Raw genomic sequence first — 16541 nt, forward strand, 5'->3', positions numbered from 1 at the left:
TTATGGATTTCTGGGGCCTTCTTTTAGTAGAAATGATGGCTTGTGGTTGTCAGGTTTTAGTGATTCACAACAACAGCTTTTTTCCCCCGAGAGCTTCATTAGGATGAACTGGGACTTGGCAGAGTTAAGTGTTAATTGTACATAAGTAAAATTAATTGAATGGAGAATGAAAATTGTTATCCATCTGAAAAGACAATTATATTGACCACAATATCTGTAGGGATTTCCAGGGCATTTTGTCATAGTAGAAATGATGATTTCGTGTTCATGATTTTGACATGAATGACTCATTTGATTCTTGAAAAACTGAGGAAAATATGTCCTTTATTGATGTCACTCAAACAATTAATAAGGGTTTGCATGTCCATTTATTTTGATCCTTGTATTTCTCCTTTTGTGTGTATTTGTTCATGTATGTGAGTGCATGCCTGGAGTTTGGTTAGGTCAAGTTTTTGACACTATGAGACACAAAATTTGATGTATCTGTGTATCGTCGAGACTAGACACAATTTTATGCGGTCAGGTAGGTTCTGTTTGAAGTAAACATCATTTGGGTTGAGTCCACTAGACTCTAATTTCAGGTTCTTTATTTTCCGCCAATTTCTTTATATTTTCATGATTCCTCTTTTAGGTATATATTAGGAATGTTTTAGAGTTGCATTTTTGTGATGGATTGTGAGACATTATTTCAATGTGGTTTTGTATTGGTTGTCCTATTAGGTCATTGGGATTTGTGTTTAAGAATATGCAGAGATGTTTTTTTTCTTCAATGTGATTTTATATGAACTTTTTAAGAGAAGGAAAATATTGTTCCACAAGTTTAACTTCACAATTCTCATTGAGTTATTATCTTTTATGAATAAAAGAAGCAGTTTGATTGCATATGTAACATTTCATGTTGAGTAGTTGCAATTTTAGTGCTGCATTTCTTGGTTGAAATTAAAGCTAAGTGACCCCTTAAATTGGATTCTTTTCCTGTTACTCAGTGTACCAAAAGGTAGGCTCGTTTTCTAGAATTCCGTGAGAATAAAATCGTTGACAGGTCTTTTTTTCCCCAAGATCCTTTACCAGGTATATTTACACAGGACTTCAAGTTCTGGCTTATAATTGAATGTCAAACTTTAGTGGTGGCGATGGACCACTGGTATGGCTTTGGTACATGTAAGCTGTTGGCAGATAGAAAGCTGGACTTATACATTAGTGTATGGACTAGGTCTTTCGTGATTGTTGGTTGACTACTTCAAAATGTCTTTGTAGAATTAAATTATGTGTATCTGAACCACAGGAGAGTGGATTGTGCATCCACCATGCATGGGCTGATATCTCAATGTTTATTCCTTAATATGCATATATAAACATTGGAATTAAATTATATATAAACATTGGAATTTCCATTTATGACATTTACAAACAGAAATGACACTATATCTTTTTTCCTTGCAATGATGAAGAATGTGCCAATTAAATCTGGCCTTGTTAAGTTGGTTACAAATGTATATAATGATCCTCTGTAAATGCTATAAAATATCACATGATCTACAAGCAGATTAATACAGATTTTTTGTGCCTGTATTTTTTCCACAAGAAAAGACTGAGGAAGCTTGTGAATGGGGTGTAATTTGTTTAGTATGTATAATTTGTTTATATTAACAATTTAATCTGTGCATAGGAAAATTTTCTGTGATGTGCATGCCTGTAGAGTAACATATGTTTTAACTTGATTATTTTTTTTGTGCTGTATTTGGTTAATATAAATTATTTGTTTGTTGAGTTTGGTTAAGTCTCTTTGGTGTCACATTCCTTGTATTTGGCCAGTGTCATCTCCAAAATATTGTTCATGTTATACATTTTTACACTTAGTATTCTTAGTTTCTGATATGTAAATTTTGATTGTGAACATTTTTTTATTTAACAGGTTTTATGGGCTGGCTTTGATAAGCTAGAGCTTAGTCCATCTTTCTTTAAGCATGTTCTGCTTCTTGGGTATTCAAATGGATTTCAAGTGCTCGATGTTGATGATGCCTCTAATGTCTGTGAACTGGTTTCCAAGCGTGATGGCCCAGCTACTTTTTTACAAATGCAGCCCACGCCCATTAATTCTGAAGCCACCGAAGGATTCAGAGCATCACATCCTTTGCTGTTGGTTGTTGCTAGTGATGAGACTAATGGCTCAGGTGCGGTCCAAGGTGGCCGTTTGAGTGCATTGATCAGAGAGAGCAGTAGTGAGCCTCAGGCAGGAAACTGCATATCATCTACAGTTGTTCGGTTCTACTCGCTCAAGGTTCACAGTTATGTTCATGTTCTGAGATTCCGCTCTGCTGTACATATTGTTCATTGCAGCCCCCGAATAGTTGCTGTGGCACTTGCAGCCCAAGTAAGAAAGCCTTTATTTGGATAATTATGTTGATTTGAGGTTATCAGATTGATATAGTAATTTATCCTTTTCGATTTCTGGAATTTGTCTTGGCAGATATACTGTTTTGATGCAGTTACTCTTGAGAACAAGTTCAGCGTTCTGACCTATCCATTACAAGGTTCAGCCGGTGTTAACATCGGTTGTGGTCCGATGGCTGTTGGTCCTAGATGGTTAGCTTATGCTTCCAATAATCCTCTCATATTAAATACAGGTCGCCTTAGTCCACAAAATCTTACTCCCTCTCCAGGCGTAAGCCCATCAACTTCTCCCAGCAGTGGAAACTTAGTTGCCCGTTATGCGATGGAATCTAGCAAAACATTGGCTGCTGGAATAATTAATCTTGGAGATATGGGTTATAAAACTTTATCAAAATATTGTCATGAGCTACTTCCTGATGGTTCTAGTTCTCCTTTGTCATCAAATTCGATCCGAAAATCTGGAAGACTTCCACCAACAGCACACCCCAGTGAACCTGATAATGCGGGAATGGTGTGTATGTTATCATAGCTAGATGTGTGTTCCCACAAACTCATATTTGCAGGCACTCTCTCATACTAATGCAGAGAGACATTTATGTAAACCGCTTGCAGGTTTGAGTTACATATGGTACTTTTCTGGGTATATTGATGATTTTTTATGGTCTTCTTCTGCAGGTTGTTATAAAAGATTTCATTTCAAAGGAAGTCATTTCACAATTTAGGGCTCATACCAGTCCAATATCTGCTCTCTGTTTCGATCCAAGTGGTACTCTTTTGGTTACAGCTTCAGTACACGGGCACAACATAAATATTTTTCGGATTATGCCAACCCGTATACAAAATGGTTCTAGCCCAGCAAGCTATGATTGGACATCATCACACGTTCATCTTTACAAGCTATATCGTGGACTAACAGCTGCTGTATGAATTTAAGAATTTTCTTACCATAATTTGTAAGGCAAGCAACGTGCCATTTGTTTAAGACATTTGATTAATTTCTTTCTTTTTTGATACCAGGTCATACAGGATATCTCCTTTAGTCATTATAGTCAGTGGATTTCAATTGTTTCATCTAGGGGTACCTGTCACATATATGTTATATCACCTTTTGGTGGTGATGCTAGTCTTCAACCGCAAAATGTTCCCGGTGAAAGATCAATTCTTATTCCTAATCTCACAGTGCCATGGTGGTCCACTTCATGTTGCATGATCCATCAACAGTTACATCCACCACCACCTCCACCTTCGGTTACATATTCTGTGGTCAGTAGGATAAAAAATGTTAATGCTGGTTGGCTGAGCACAGTTACCAATGTTGCTGCTTCTGCAGCAGGGAAAATATCTGTACCATCAGGTGCTATTGCTGCTGCTTTCCATAATTCTCTGAACCAAAATACTTTACCAGCTCCCTCTAAGGCCAAATCCTTGGAACATCTTTTGGTATACTCACCATCTGGTCATGTCATACAACATGAACTCCTTCCATCTTCATTTGTGGAGTCTTGTGATAACAGCTTGAAAGCTGTACCTGCTCCTCTTTTGCAACTTCAAGATGAAGAATTATGTGTAAATGCTGAGCCAGTTCAGTGGTGGGATGTTTGCAGAAGATCAAATTGGTCTGAAAGAGAGGAAGATGTTTCAAGAATTATCCCTAATAACCAGAAAAATAGTGAGACAGTCTTGGATTCTGGAGATTGTGAAGACAATGGAACTTCATATTCTATGACAACTGCCAATAGTTTATCTGGAATGGAATCAGTGAAAAGTGAAAGGTCCCACTGGTACCTTTCCAATGCAGAAGTACATATTAGCGCAGGAAAGATCCCAATATGGCAGAAATCAGCGGTATCCAATTTTATTTATTTATTTTGTAGTTCATAAAGGAAAGAAAAATTCTTCAACTTGGTTTGTCACTTATATTTCCCAATTTACATTGTAGATTTGTTTTTGTGTGTTGAATCCATCAAAGAGTATTGAAGGTTTTGGTAATGATCTTACTGGTGGAGAAATTGAGTTTGAAAAGTTACCTTTCGATGAGGTGGAAATAAAGCGGAAGGATTTGCTTCCGGTTTTCGAGCAGTTTCACTGCTCCAAATCAGGCTGGAATGATAGGTAATGTTTAAAAGATATCACTGCTATTCACATTAATCTAAGGGTCTTGATCAAGTTTGATACTAGTTTTATCCTTATAGACTTACTACATTATGATAAAGGCATCATCAAGAAGTTTATGTCCTGATCTTTTCTTACTGTTTATTTAATATTTAATGTCATAAACTCTTTGTACTTGACCTTGAGTATATCAATTTCAGCAATGTGTTGAAAAGGGATAGGAATAGAGACATACTTTAAAGAAATAAAAAAGGTGATTGTTCGATTTATAACTGGAAATATATCTTCCTTTTTTTTTCTTACAAAGAATTAGCAGTGAAGATGGGATTTTATCCAGGACATCACCATCAACAGTCAAAGTTTTCATAAATATATTCAGAAATGTCTTCTCCACACCATGAACTTTTACTATTGACTCCTATAATATACTTCTGTAGATGTTTTAACATGGCTTCCAACATAAATGTGATGCTGTAGGTCTTAATTGGACATGTTTGTCTTATAAAATGATGGTCGTTTGACTTGATTTTCCATTTCTCATTATCATGCGATCAGTCTTTTACAACATGCTATGCTACCCTTTGGGAGATTTGGCTGCTTGATATGTCAAGCTAGAGATTTTTTTGGCTAGGATAAGGTCAACAGGACTTGGAGTTGGATCCTATCACACTAAATTAACTAATTATTATTTGTTTTATTAACAGTTAACATGAGCGAATGAGAAACTGTGGAATGCTGGGTCTTTAACTTAAATAATTAATAAAGATCACAAAAATAGAATAGACTTTGTATAAAAAAAATTTATTTGTAAGAAGAGTCAATAGATAATGCAGCAAGTAACTGATATTCAGTGCCAATTTACTCCTCAAAGTACATGCAAAATTTGTTACACCTCTCTTAAGTTGCAACTTGCAAGTATTATGAAATGCTGCTGCTGTTTTAAATGTTGAATTCGTATGTATCCTCTTATGCTGTCATTATCTGCTTACAAATATCCACTTGATAGTGGTTCAACTGAGTTTGAAGTTTGAACTAAGGCTTAGTAATGCAGACTAACTAATCTACTCTTGATTTATTGCTTTGTTTTTCTTCTGTCATCACTATGTCCTTTGTATGGTGAAAAAGAGGGGTATATTTAAGAGGAAGAAAGGGGAAGGGAGAAGAAGTCTATCCTTTAGCTGCTTCTGGATTGTGGTTCTCTTCATTCTCTAGTACGAATACAAATTTAGGTTTCATATCTGAACCTAGTATTCGAACTTAAAATCCTATATTATGTGGGTTGTTGTCTGCTTCATCACTTGGCTGCAGCCATCTAAAGACAAGTTGCTACATTCAGCAGAAATTATTTTTTGTATGTTCTGATCTAAACATTTGTTTCCATCAACAATGTAGCTTAAATAAGATCAGAAGAAGCTGCATCCTCTTTTAGCTGCAGTTAGGTTGTTGTGACTTAATATCTTATTGATGTTTTAACACTTGACCTCTGAGATGGAAAGATTATTTTAACCTTTTCTAAAGTGGGTTCCCCCTCTCCTTTAAGCCATAGTTCGTCGTACCGAAGCAAACCGCTCGGTATAGGTGGTACGTACCGGTCCGATAAGGGATCGGTATGAGCGGTGCATCAGTATGCCCCTTGTACCATATGTTAGTACACTCAGTATGACTCAGTACAGCTTGATACATATTGTATCGACAGCTGATTCGTACACCGGTACGAACCAGTAAGGCAAACCATGCTTTGAGCAACTTTTACAACCACAAAGCTCTCATACCAATACAAAAAATAAATTGCATAATGTGGATGGTCGAACTTGGTATAATACAGTAGGAAATTGTGACCATAGATGTATGTGTGAGGTTGATGCTATCTTAAATATGGCTTGAGCATTGGCTCTTGCATAACAAAAAAAGAAAAGAAATATAACAAAGAAAGATTGAACAATGGATGATAACCATCACAATTGTGTAATCTGACTATTCCATGATTTACATTTTTGCAGGGTTGTAGGTGGATATCAGACCTCATCATCAGGGTTTTTTCAAGCCAAAAATGAGTTTGCCAGTGGTACCATTAATGGTAAATTTGGTCCTTCTTCTTGTCCATATGTATCAGATTTCAGTAAGAATAACTTATAAATATGATGAAATTAAGATATGGAATTTGGTAACCAGAAACTCATTGGTGTCTATATGCTTATTCTAGGGTTGAGAACCACACAAGGTTTGTTTGATAAAGGAGGGCCTTATGGACCTGTTAGCTTGCAATCAATGACGAAGACTATTTCGGATGAATCTGTTCATGGTTTGTCTTCGATCGTCAGCTACAACATTGCTAGAACATCAGAACTTGATGCATCGGCTACAATGCCTATAAAGTGCTCTGTGAATGGCTGCAGTCCACTTCATTCAGAAAACAACGGTAGTTATCCTGCCAGTGATGACTCGGTTAGTAATGGTGTATCGACAAGTAGCCTGTCGTGTAATGGTAAATTGGTTGTAGATAATCACTCTTTGAATGGTAGCGAGAGCGGTAGAGTTCCAAAGGCCTGTACTACCGACGTCCACATGGAACAAGATGGAATTTCTGATTCGCACAATTCAATGGAGTTTGAGACATGTTTCAACGAGGGCTATTGTAAAGTATCAGAACTCGATGACTGCCGTGAGTTAACTGAAGCTGTTACAGATGCAGACAGCAACAGCAGCCACTGCGAGAGAGAAAAGCCTGATGAAGATGGGGACAACGATGACTTGATGGGATGTGTATTTGCTTTTAGCGAAGGTGTGAAGTCAAAGTTCTCTCTTTTGTTATCATCACTGAATCTTGGTTTCTCTATGGTCTCCCATTATTCATTATCTTACCTTCTGATGATGTGGAACAGGTTGATGACACTTGATGTGGATGAAGTGCTTACTGTTGCATTTGCTTCCTTCTATGATGCCGGAGATGATGGTGGTTTCAAAATAGGATGTTGTAAAAGTAAATTTCTGTGCTGGACGGACGGCTGTTCGACGTATGAACTGAAAGCTCTCATCATGGACCTCTAGAGTAACAGTTCTCTTTCTATTTGATTCTAATTTGGCAGTAAAAAAAGTAAAAGTACTGTTTATATGATTTAATGCAACTGATCGAGAGACCCAGAATTCAGTTCATGAAGTGGGGGGGAAATGGTAGTTGGAAGTCTGCCTGTCGAGCCACCTTTCCATCCACTATTACTGTACATTCTGTATATTTGGATGTTTAATTCATGCAGTTGGACGTGCATCCCTACAGAGAGGAGCCCTCCATGTTTACATGTACATAACTCTTTGCTGCTGTTAACGAGTTGTAAGGGGACTCGCGGTGGTTTACTCTTCTCTTTTTCTTTTTCGTTCTTGATATATGATATCAACTTTAAACTTGTATTGTTTCATGTGGATCATCCGGACTCTTACCTTATTTGTGAGAATAAACTGTAATTTGTTTGTTCTGCATATTCGTTCTTCTTTATCTTTTATTTCCCAGCAATATTGAACTTGGAACTTCCGTCATTGTTCAGCGTCAGATTCATCCACCGAGCTCACGACAGATTGACCAATTTTTGAATGCCTACAAGACGGTGTTAGGCTTGTATTTGTCATTATCAGACATTGTCGAAACCTATAAAATCATTTACAGAACTTGCTTCTTTATATAGGTCGTCTTACATGCATGCATAATCAAATTAGGATATTAGGTACTACGAAGGATAGATAGATTCAAAATAATAATAATAATAATAATAATAATAATAATAATAATAATAATAATAATAACTGAGATATTATAAGCACCTTTATGAGGACCACTTAGGTTAGTTCGATTTAGGATAAATTTTCTTTAAAAAAATTTTCTAATTTCAAAAATGACAAATTACCCTCAACCATTCCTTTGTCCTTCTCTCTTTTCAAACCCATTACATTAAACCAAGTCAATTTTTGAAGTGGTTTTTGTTCCAACGTTACGGTAAATTCAGCTTAAATTGATTAAAATATTAAAAATAACATACTTTTATACTTTCAAAAAAGTAAAACAATTGATCCATATAGTCTGTATAAGTTTTTTGAAATTAAAATAAATATTTATCATTTATTGATTTATTTGATAACTTTAATGTTATTCATCTAAAATATGCAAATAATAAATACCGTTATATTATGTTGCCTTAATATTCACTAATTATCTTTATATACAACTCGTAAGTCTATTTCCTCCCGAGGCGGAGGCGAGAGCGATCGAGAGAGGAGGAGGCGACGATGGCGGACTACCACTTCGTGTACAAGGACGTTGAGGGAGCGAGCACGCAGTGGGACGACATCCAGCGGCGCCTCGGCAACCTGCCGCCTAAGCCTGAGCCCTTCAAGCCCGCGCCCTTCTCTCCCGCCGACGACCCCGACCTCGCCCCCAAATCTAAGGCCTGGATCGACGACCGCACCCCCGCCGAACTCGACGAACTCGAGGACGATCCCGAACTCGATGACGACCGCTTCCTCCAGGAGTACAGGTAATCTTAGGGTTTTCTTTTTCCTGGTTCCCTGTTTGGATCTCTCTCCCTCTGGTGATGAATTGGGGTTTCTATCGCGGCGGGAGCCTAGGAAGCGGAGGCTGGCGGAGATGCGGGAGGTGGCAAAAGTTGCTCGTTTCGGGTCAGTGATGCCTATCTCAGGCTCGGATTTTGTCCGGGAGGTGTCGCAGGCACCCGCAGATGTCTGGGTCGTTGTATTGCTCTACAAGGACAGGTGTGCCCCTCGTTCAAATGTCTAGATTTTTTATGACATCCTGACTTTTTTGTTGCTTGATTTGCTACTTGGCATGTGTCCCTTCGGTAGGAGTTCAAGATTTTCTTCACAGATCGAATTGCCTGCGTCTCCGATTTCCTATCCTTTGCCAAACTGTATTGATCTCTCTGGATTCTTGTGTTTCTCTACTGACATAGTTTGTCCGCTGGATTCTACCTTTTGTTTTCCCTGTTCTTGAAAGTTTTCTACCTTGATGAGCGCTCAACCGTCTCTTTGTTGTGATGTCTTGGGTGATTCAGAGCATTTCTAGTCTGCTAGAATTGCCAGCGATCCAGCTTATATCTGCGTACAGTATGTTGAAGATCGTGCACCGTTTTGAACAGGAATAATTTGTCCATTTGCGTTGATTATTACCTTTTATGATAAGTTCAGATATTGGCAGTCAAATCATTGTGTACTTTGAGGAATCTACCCAGGATAAACAATTATCTTTTTTCAGTTTTTATTTGGTTCTTTTAATTTGGTGACAGTATACAAGATTGCGGGTTACTCCTATGTTGCCTGGAAGAGCTTGCTACGAAGTACCCAGCTACCAAGTTTGTTAAGATAATCTCCACGGAGTGCATTCCGAATTACCCAGATAGAAACCTTCCAACCATTTTGGTGTACAACAATGGTGCTGTCAAAGGAACTTATGTGGGGTTGCATCAATTTGGCTCCCGGAGATGTACACCTGAAGGTATCTTTTTTAATTGTGTATATCATAGAGATTTTCTATCTAATAAACTGCCTGAGTTTATAAGCTATATTTTTCTCGACTACTATTTGCCTAAAAAAAAAATTTGACATTCCCTATGTACCCCGGAGATGTACACCTGAAGGTATCTTTTTTTATTGTGTATATCATAGAGATTTTCTATCTAATAAACTGCCTGAGTTTATAAGCTATATTTTTCTCGACTACTATTTGCCTAAAAAAATATGGAAATTTGACATTCCCTATGTACCCTCGAGTAATTATATCATTAGGATGCTTGTCTTCATATGCTTGTCAGTGCAATTCTTTTTAAGGTTTTCTTGTTCTTATGTATTGATTAAGGAGTTCCCGTTTCGGAGAGGTCTTTCCATGATGATGATCAGAGACCCATTATAAAGAGCTCATTGTCAAGGCTGTCCAATAAAAATATAATTAGAAGAACTTTGATTGATATATGATGGCTTGGAAAAAGAGGCTAAATGGTTGTTAATGAGGAAACATCTGAGCCCCAATACTTTAGGTTTTAAAGCCAGACAGATGCATATTTAGATTTGTAATAATGAGGGAAAGAAATATTATGGATTAGATGATATTAGCAAAATGTTACAAACTCCACGCACTGTCGCTTCTGGTCTTAGACATAGTGAATTTGTCCACTTGTCAGCCATCATATCTGTGGCTGTAGCATCATAAGGACATGGTTGTCATCGACTGGCAAAAGAAAAAGGTATCGGCACCTGGATATGCATACATACTGAGTTTTCTTGTATGCTTGAAGCATGTGCATGTATGTTGTGCTTTTGCTTATGTGGGCGCATGAATTAACCACCACTTGGATGCATTTCTAATATAAAATTGAGTCACCAGTTGTGTTTATGGTTGTTGGATTTTGATGTGGAACTATAATGAGATAGTGCGTTAGGAGTTCCTGCAGCAGATAGCACACATCATCTACTTCGACGTGTGAACCCCTTCTTTTTTTTTTTTAGAACTTTCCTCCGGCGTGTAAATTTTTCGAGTCCTCAAGTCTGTGTTACACTAGTTCAGTTGCTGTGTTGCACACCTATCTAGATTCATATGTGACAAATGCAAGTTGCAATTTCAAGAGTTAAACGATATTCCTGATGTTATATGTCTGATGATTGCACACATCTGCTCTCTTCCAATTCCAATGAAGATATATTGCCATTAACTTGAACGCTTGACAAATTTGCTATTAAACAAAATGCTATTAGAAAAAAGCAACCTGTTTGTCTAGAGTTGCTAATGAAGAAAATAATGAATTCCCTAATCTTTATTATACTAATAGCTGTTCTTTCTTTGTTCAGCTGTCGCTTTAGCCCTTTGCCAATCTGACCCGGTGCTCAATGATGGACAAACTGGAAGTAGTTCGACGGAGGGCATCATAAGGGGAGTTCAGAAGAGATTCATAGAGAAGTTTGTAGCTGATCACGAAGAGAAAGAGGATGATGACTACAGTGATTAGCTTGAACCTTTTTCCTAGGCATTTCTGCTACAAAGTACTTAGAAAAGCTTTGTCATGTGTGGTTTGCAACAAGAGGTTCTGAATTAATTACCTGTTAAACTTAATTTTGGATTTCATCCATTCGGAGTCTGTCTGTCAGCCTGTAAAATTTAAGAAACCCTAGCATGCGGAGAGGGTAAAATGGGATTTGCATTGAAGAGGTAGCTTGCATCTCTGGTAACTGGTGCAAACTTGAATTTCATCCTCCACCTTGCATGAAGAGGCTTTCTCTTTCTTCTTTGGTTAGGTTTTGTTTTACATGTGAATGCCTTGAATGCATGTACTTACAAAAGGTTTCTTCAGTACTTAGCTATGTAAACTGCATGAGAACCTCTGTTTGGCTTCTATTTTATCACATGAGATAGTTATTTGTTTACTACAGGTGTGTTCTGTGTCAATGTTGGTTATGAGGACAAAGCATGACTGTCATGACTACAACTGTTTGATGTATTTCTCTCTGGCTGCAGATTCTACAACAAATGTTTTCATTGTCTGTTGTCATATGCAATAATATATTTTTCTTCTTGAATTTTTTTTCTTTGTTTTTTTGCAAATTGTAGGTGATGCACATGGAATTTGATGTTAGTATCTTACTAGTAGTCAACTTCTTTACTAGTTAAGCTAACTAATGCCTTCATAATCTTCTTGTTTGTTCATATATATCTTTTCCTTAACTCTGTCGTTTTCCTTTAATCTGTTATTGTGAACATGTACAATGAGCAGGCGTGTACCCGAGTTGATCCTGCGCCAGCATGAAATGAACCGGTGTGCAACCCAACGCCAACCTTCAAGCTTATCCTTCACTTACAATGAAAAGCCGGTATCACTAAACACCGTCGACAAAGACGATAGTCGCACGCTCCCATGCCATCGCCCTGCGCTTCCTTCTATAGCACTGCCTGTTTCACGCGGTCACGCCTCCCACCGCCGACGTACCCTTTAGGCTCGTCGTTCGACAGACATACGCGACAGACAGTGGGCCCGAGCGGGCCCGAGTGGGTCCCACAATATGAGCCACTCTACTCACGGATGATGGATGAATAAGTCTTAAAAAATAAAGGGCTGTCGACGTCCTCTTGTTTTGCCCTCTTTCACGTGAATGTCACGTGCTAGGGAGGGTAAAAGAGGGAAAAAGCGGTGGGATAGGGGAGAAAAGGAGACCGTTGCCTCCCGGCGCCCAACCTACCTTACACATCGGCAGATGTTCGCATAATTTAATTATCGCGTCGATCTTTTACTCGGGCCACTCAACCACCGAACAGCTGCACGTTTTTTCACACCTTCTCGACCCACCCGTCAATCTTACCCTTCTTGCAATCGGAAAAGAGAGAGGCCCCCCCGAAGGGCCCCTTCAGTCCGATCACCAGTAAAGTCGTGGTGAGTCAACTAACGCTACAGGACGATGACGCGACACGTACCAGACCGCCACGTGTCTTGACAACTCGACTGACGAGTAGGTTTCACCCGCGGCTCACGTGGGATTCCGAACCACCTGCCTCGGACAACCGTTCGCGAGCCCGAACCAGACCCGCTGATATATATATAATGTTCATAAATAAATAAAAAAACAATAGAAAAGACCAATAATACAAAAAAAAAGGATGATGCTTCTTCGCCTCTACCGTGGGATGAGCGGCTTGTTGGGGTGCCGGCATTGATTTCTTCTTCCTCCCCAAGCCAACATCAATTACCACAGTAGAAGAAAAAGAAGGAAGAAGAAGAAGAACAAAGAGCTAAAGAAGCCACCCGCTCCAGGTTAAGCTTCTCCCCCAAGTCTTCTTCCTTCCTCCTCTCTCTTCGCTCTTTCTCTCTCTCTCGCTCTCTATCATTCTCTGTCCCTTTACAGATCCGCCATTAAAGCGCTCACGCCCCTTCCCCACGAGAAAGCAAGCGAGGAGCAACCAACCAAGCAAAGCTGTAGTCCGCCTTGACCTTTCACGCACATCCACGACCACATCCCTCTTCTTTATTAGTCCCCTTCCGCGCTCTGCTTCAAGAACCAAAGAAAGAAAGAGAGCAGAGCAGACCGGAGCAAAGTAGATGATGATGGCGATGATGGTGGAGCGATGCTGCTGCGTTCGAACTCACCGTTTCTTGGCGTTGTTCTTGCTGCCACTGGGGTTCGCATTGTTGGCGTCTTCCAGGGGCGTGGTGGGAATTCTGGACCCGGTGGACTTCCTGGCGCTTCAGGCTATACGCAAGGGCCTCGAAGACATGCCTGGCTCCGATTTCTTCTCCGACTGGGACTTCACGGCCGACCCCTGTGCTTTTCCGGGCGTGTTCTGCGCTGGGGACCGCGTCATGGCCCTCGCCCTGGGCGACCCCCGTGCCGGCTACCCCGGCCTCCAGGGCAGCCTCGACCCCGCCCTCGGCCGCCTCTCCGCCCTCGCCGAACTCTCCCTCGTTCCCGGCCGCGTCACGGGCCCGGTCCCCGACGAGCTCGCCGGATGCCCCGACCTCCGCTTTCTCGCTCTCAGCAAGAACCTGCTCTCCGGCCCCATCCCTGCCGGCCTCGGCGCCCTCCCCCGCCTCCGCACCCTCGATCTTAGCTACAACCAGCTCTCCGGTCCCCTCCCCCCCTCCCTCACTGCCGCTCCGGCCCTTTCCAACCTCATCCTCTGCCATAATCAGCTCTCGGGCACCCTCCCGCCTTTCCCGGACGCCGCCTCCCTCCTCCGCCTCGACCTCAAGCACAACCAGCTCTCCGGCCCGGTGCCGTCGTTGCCGCCATCCCTGCAGTACCTCGCCCTCAGCCACAACACCCTCACCGGCCCCGTGGACACTGTGCTTCCGCGCCTCACCCGGCTCATCTTCCTGGACCTCAGCTCCAACCTGCTCGAGGGTCCCATCCCCGGGTCCGTGTTCGAGTTCCCGCTCGCGGCGCTCCAGCTGCAGCGCAACGCCTTCTCCGGGAAAGTGGAGCCGCCGCAGGAGGACGTGGTCATCCCGGTGGTGGACCTGAGCTACAACCGGCTGTGGGGGGCCGTGCCGCCGCAGCTGGCCGCCGTGGGTCGGCTCTACCTCAACAACAACCGGTTCTCCGGGGAGGTGCCGAGCCGCCTGGTGCAGGGGCTCAGCAACGGGATGCAACTGCTCTACCTCCAGCACAACTTCCTGACGGGTATCGAGATAGGGCCCGCGGCTGCAGCCATCCCCGTCGGTGCGTCGCTGTGCCTGCAGTACAATTGCATGGTGCCGCCGTTCGACACGCCCTGCCCACTCAAGGCCGGCACACAGAAGATGCGCCCCGTCTATCAGTGCCCCGACTGGAGAGGCTGATCGCCCACAGCCGCCACTGCCGGAGTGGGCCAAAGAATCAACCAGGGGAGGGATCAAAAGAAACAAAGGTAAAGAAAAAGAAGTATATATATAAATATATACACAACAATAATATTCTTTTATTAATTTTGGGTTAGGGAGTAAGGAGGAAGAAGAGTTGCTGATATATATTTGAACAGTGGGTGGTAATTTTGGGATGGTTTCTGCTGCTTGATCAAGCTGTTGTTTTGATTGGTTATTTGTCTTCTTAGTTGGTGTGTGCATAAGGTATGAAATTAAGTTGTCATGTAGAGAGAGAACTTATATTGCTGTTGCATGATTTCATGGGTCTCTTGAAGTACATGATATCTGTTTTATATTCTATCCAGAATTTATAGTTATTCCTTGTTTGGCTTAGGGATGATTCTGACTATTTGTGGGCTAAGTTTTTTCTTCTTTGTGTCCATGTTAGCGAAAAAACCTTCATTTGTATCTATCATAGCATCTTCATTCCACCTAAAACATGTAATACACTGTTTGTAGTTGAGCAGACTAGCAGAGTGTGTGTGTGTGTGTATATATATATATATATATATACAACAACTCATAGCTAAGCATTTCTTATTTGCTTTGAAATTAGTCAAAATGTTGATTTGTATGCGCTAATTCCCTTCAGTTTGATGCAACACATTTACCTAATGTGTATGATACAAATAAGTATAGGACAAGGCTACCTACTTCTTTGTGTTCATGCTACAAAATCTTAGTTTCTGCATGTTTGTCTTCAGAACACCTACTAAAGTTCATGCACTGTATATGGCTGAGCAGACCATGACAACATATATTGTCTATTGTGTATGATCTGTTGTACTGCATATGGTTAAGCAAATCATTGCAACAACTTTGCGCAATGTGTATGACTGCATTGACTATAGAGATCAAGTTTCTCATGTGTTCATGTTACCAAAATCTTGGTTTATACATGTTACTGTCTTTTATTCAGGCTGTGAAATTACGGTCCATGCGCTCTATGTTCAAGCAGAACATTGCAACAGTTTCTAACTTGTAATTCTTATGATCACAGTTTCTAACTTGATAAATGTTTCAACTATTTGAGACGGGCTAAATGGACTAATTAATTGATTTTGGTTTGAGAACACTAGATTTCTTCTGACTGGCTTCTGGATTGATTCTATATGTCAAACTCTTCTATATGTCAAAAAACATTCAAGAAATGTTTTTTGATTCTTCGTAATCATGATCTGTTTGTGTTTTGTTTTGTTCAATTTGGATCAAAATGGTGTTCCCTTGGATTCATTTGTAAATCCACGGGTTGATGTTTGGAATGGTATATATCATGTTGACTACATTGGTGATGGAGGATGTTAAAGTTACCATAGAATGGAATATATCTGTATTATTATACAAAATGATATGTCTTAGATTGAAGACCATACGCGAAGATCATATCTTCGTAGAGTTTATGATGATGTGAATTCCGATATCTTTTCATATAAAACTCAATATAAGTTCATCTTCAAATTTATGGGAAGTACAAAGCAATAATTAGGTGTGTTGTCCCTATCATCTTTTATCTTATTAAATAAGATTGCGAAAAATAGTCCCTTGAGAATAGTGTTTTATTTGGGCTATGATCGATTCGCGGATCACAAAATCAACAGAGCATATTTAGATAAAAGAAATCTTTAAGCGACCAATTCGTAACTGGGTTCTAAT

At 40.3% G+C, this 16541-nt stretch overlaps 3 protein-coding genes across 4 annotated transcripts in view; all 3 read left to right on the forward strand.

Annotated features, from left to right (window-relative positions):
- LOC103987290 (autophagy-related protein 18g) overlaps positions 1-7980 on the forward strand; it is a 9201-nt gene extending 1221 nt beyond the window's left edge. The window contains exons 2-9 of one of the 2 annotated variants that reach the window (XM_009405551.3): positions 1916-2374; positions 2471-2905; positions 3070-3315; positions 3412-4239; positions 4334-4506; positions 6507-6583; positions 6710-7288; positions 7389-7980. In XM_009405551.3, the coding sequence (XP_009403826.2) occupies positions 1916-2374; positions 2471-2905; positions 3070-3315; positions 3412-4239; positions 4334-4506; positions 6507-6583; positions 6710-7288; positions 7389-7393 (2802 nt within the window). In that variant the 3' untranslated portion in view covers positions 7394-7980. The remainder of the gene's footprint in view (positions 1-1915; positions 2375-2470; positions 2906-3069; positions 3316-3411; positions 4240-4333; positions 4507-6506; positions 6584-6709; positions 7289-7388) is intronic. The other variant, XM_065154416.1, reaches the window with a different exon arrangement.
- Positions 7981-8717: 737 nt separating this feature from the next.
- Positions 8718-11922, forward strand: LOC135640123 (uncharacterized). Its single transcript, XM_065154268.1, has 4 exons — positions 8718-9029; positions 9121-9264; positions 9795-10003; positions 11350-11922. Exons 1-4 carry the CDS (start codon positions 8782-8784, stop codon positions 11505-11507), a joined length of 759 nt encoding a protein of 252 aa, XP_065010340.1. The 5' UTR covers positions 8718-8781; the 3' UTR covers positions 11508-11922.
- Positions 11923-13125: 1203 nt separating this feature from the next.
- LOC135582505 (leucine-rich repeat receptor-like protein FASCIATED EAR2) lies at positions 13126-15221 on the forward strand. The gene is made up of 2 exons (XM_065154715.1): positions 13126-13301; positions 13393-15221. The coding sequence occupies exon 2, from the start codon at positions 13587-13589 to the stop codon at positions 14823-14825; it is 1239 nt and encodes a 412-aa protein (XP_065010787.1). The 5' UTR covers positions 13126-13301; positions 13393-13586; the 3' UTR covers positions 14826-15221.
- Positions 15222-16541: the final 1320 nt, after the last annotated feature.

The sequence above is a fragment of the Musa acuminata genome, chromosome BXJ3-6 (assembly GCF_036884655.1).
Source record: "Musa acuminata AAA Group cultivar baxijiao chromosome BXJ3-6, Cavendish_Baxijiao_AAA, whole genome shotgun sequence".
Lineage (NCBI taxonomy): Eukaryota > Viridiplantae > Streptophyta > Magnoliopsida > Zingiberales > Musaceae > Musa > Musa acuminata.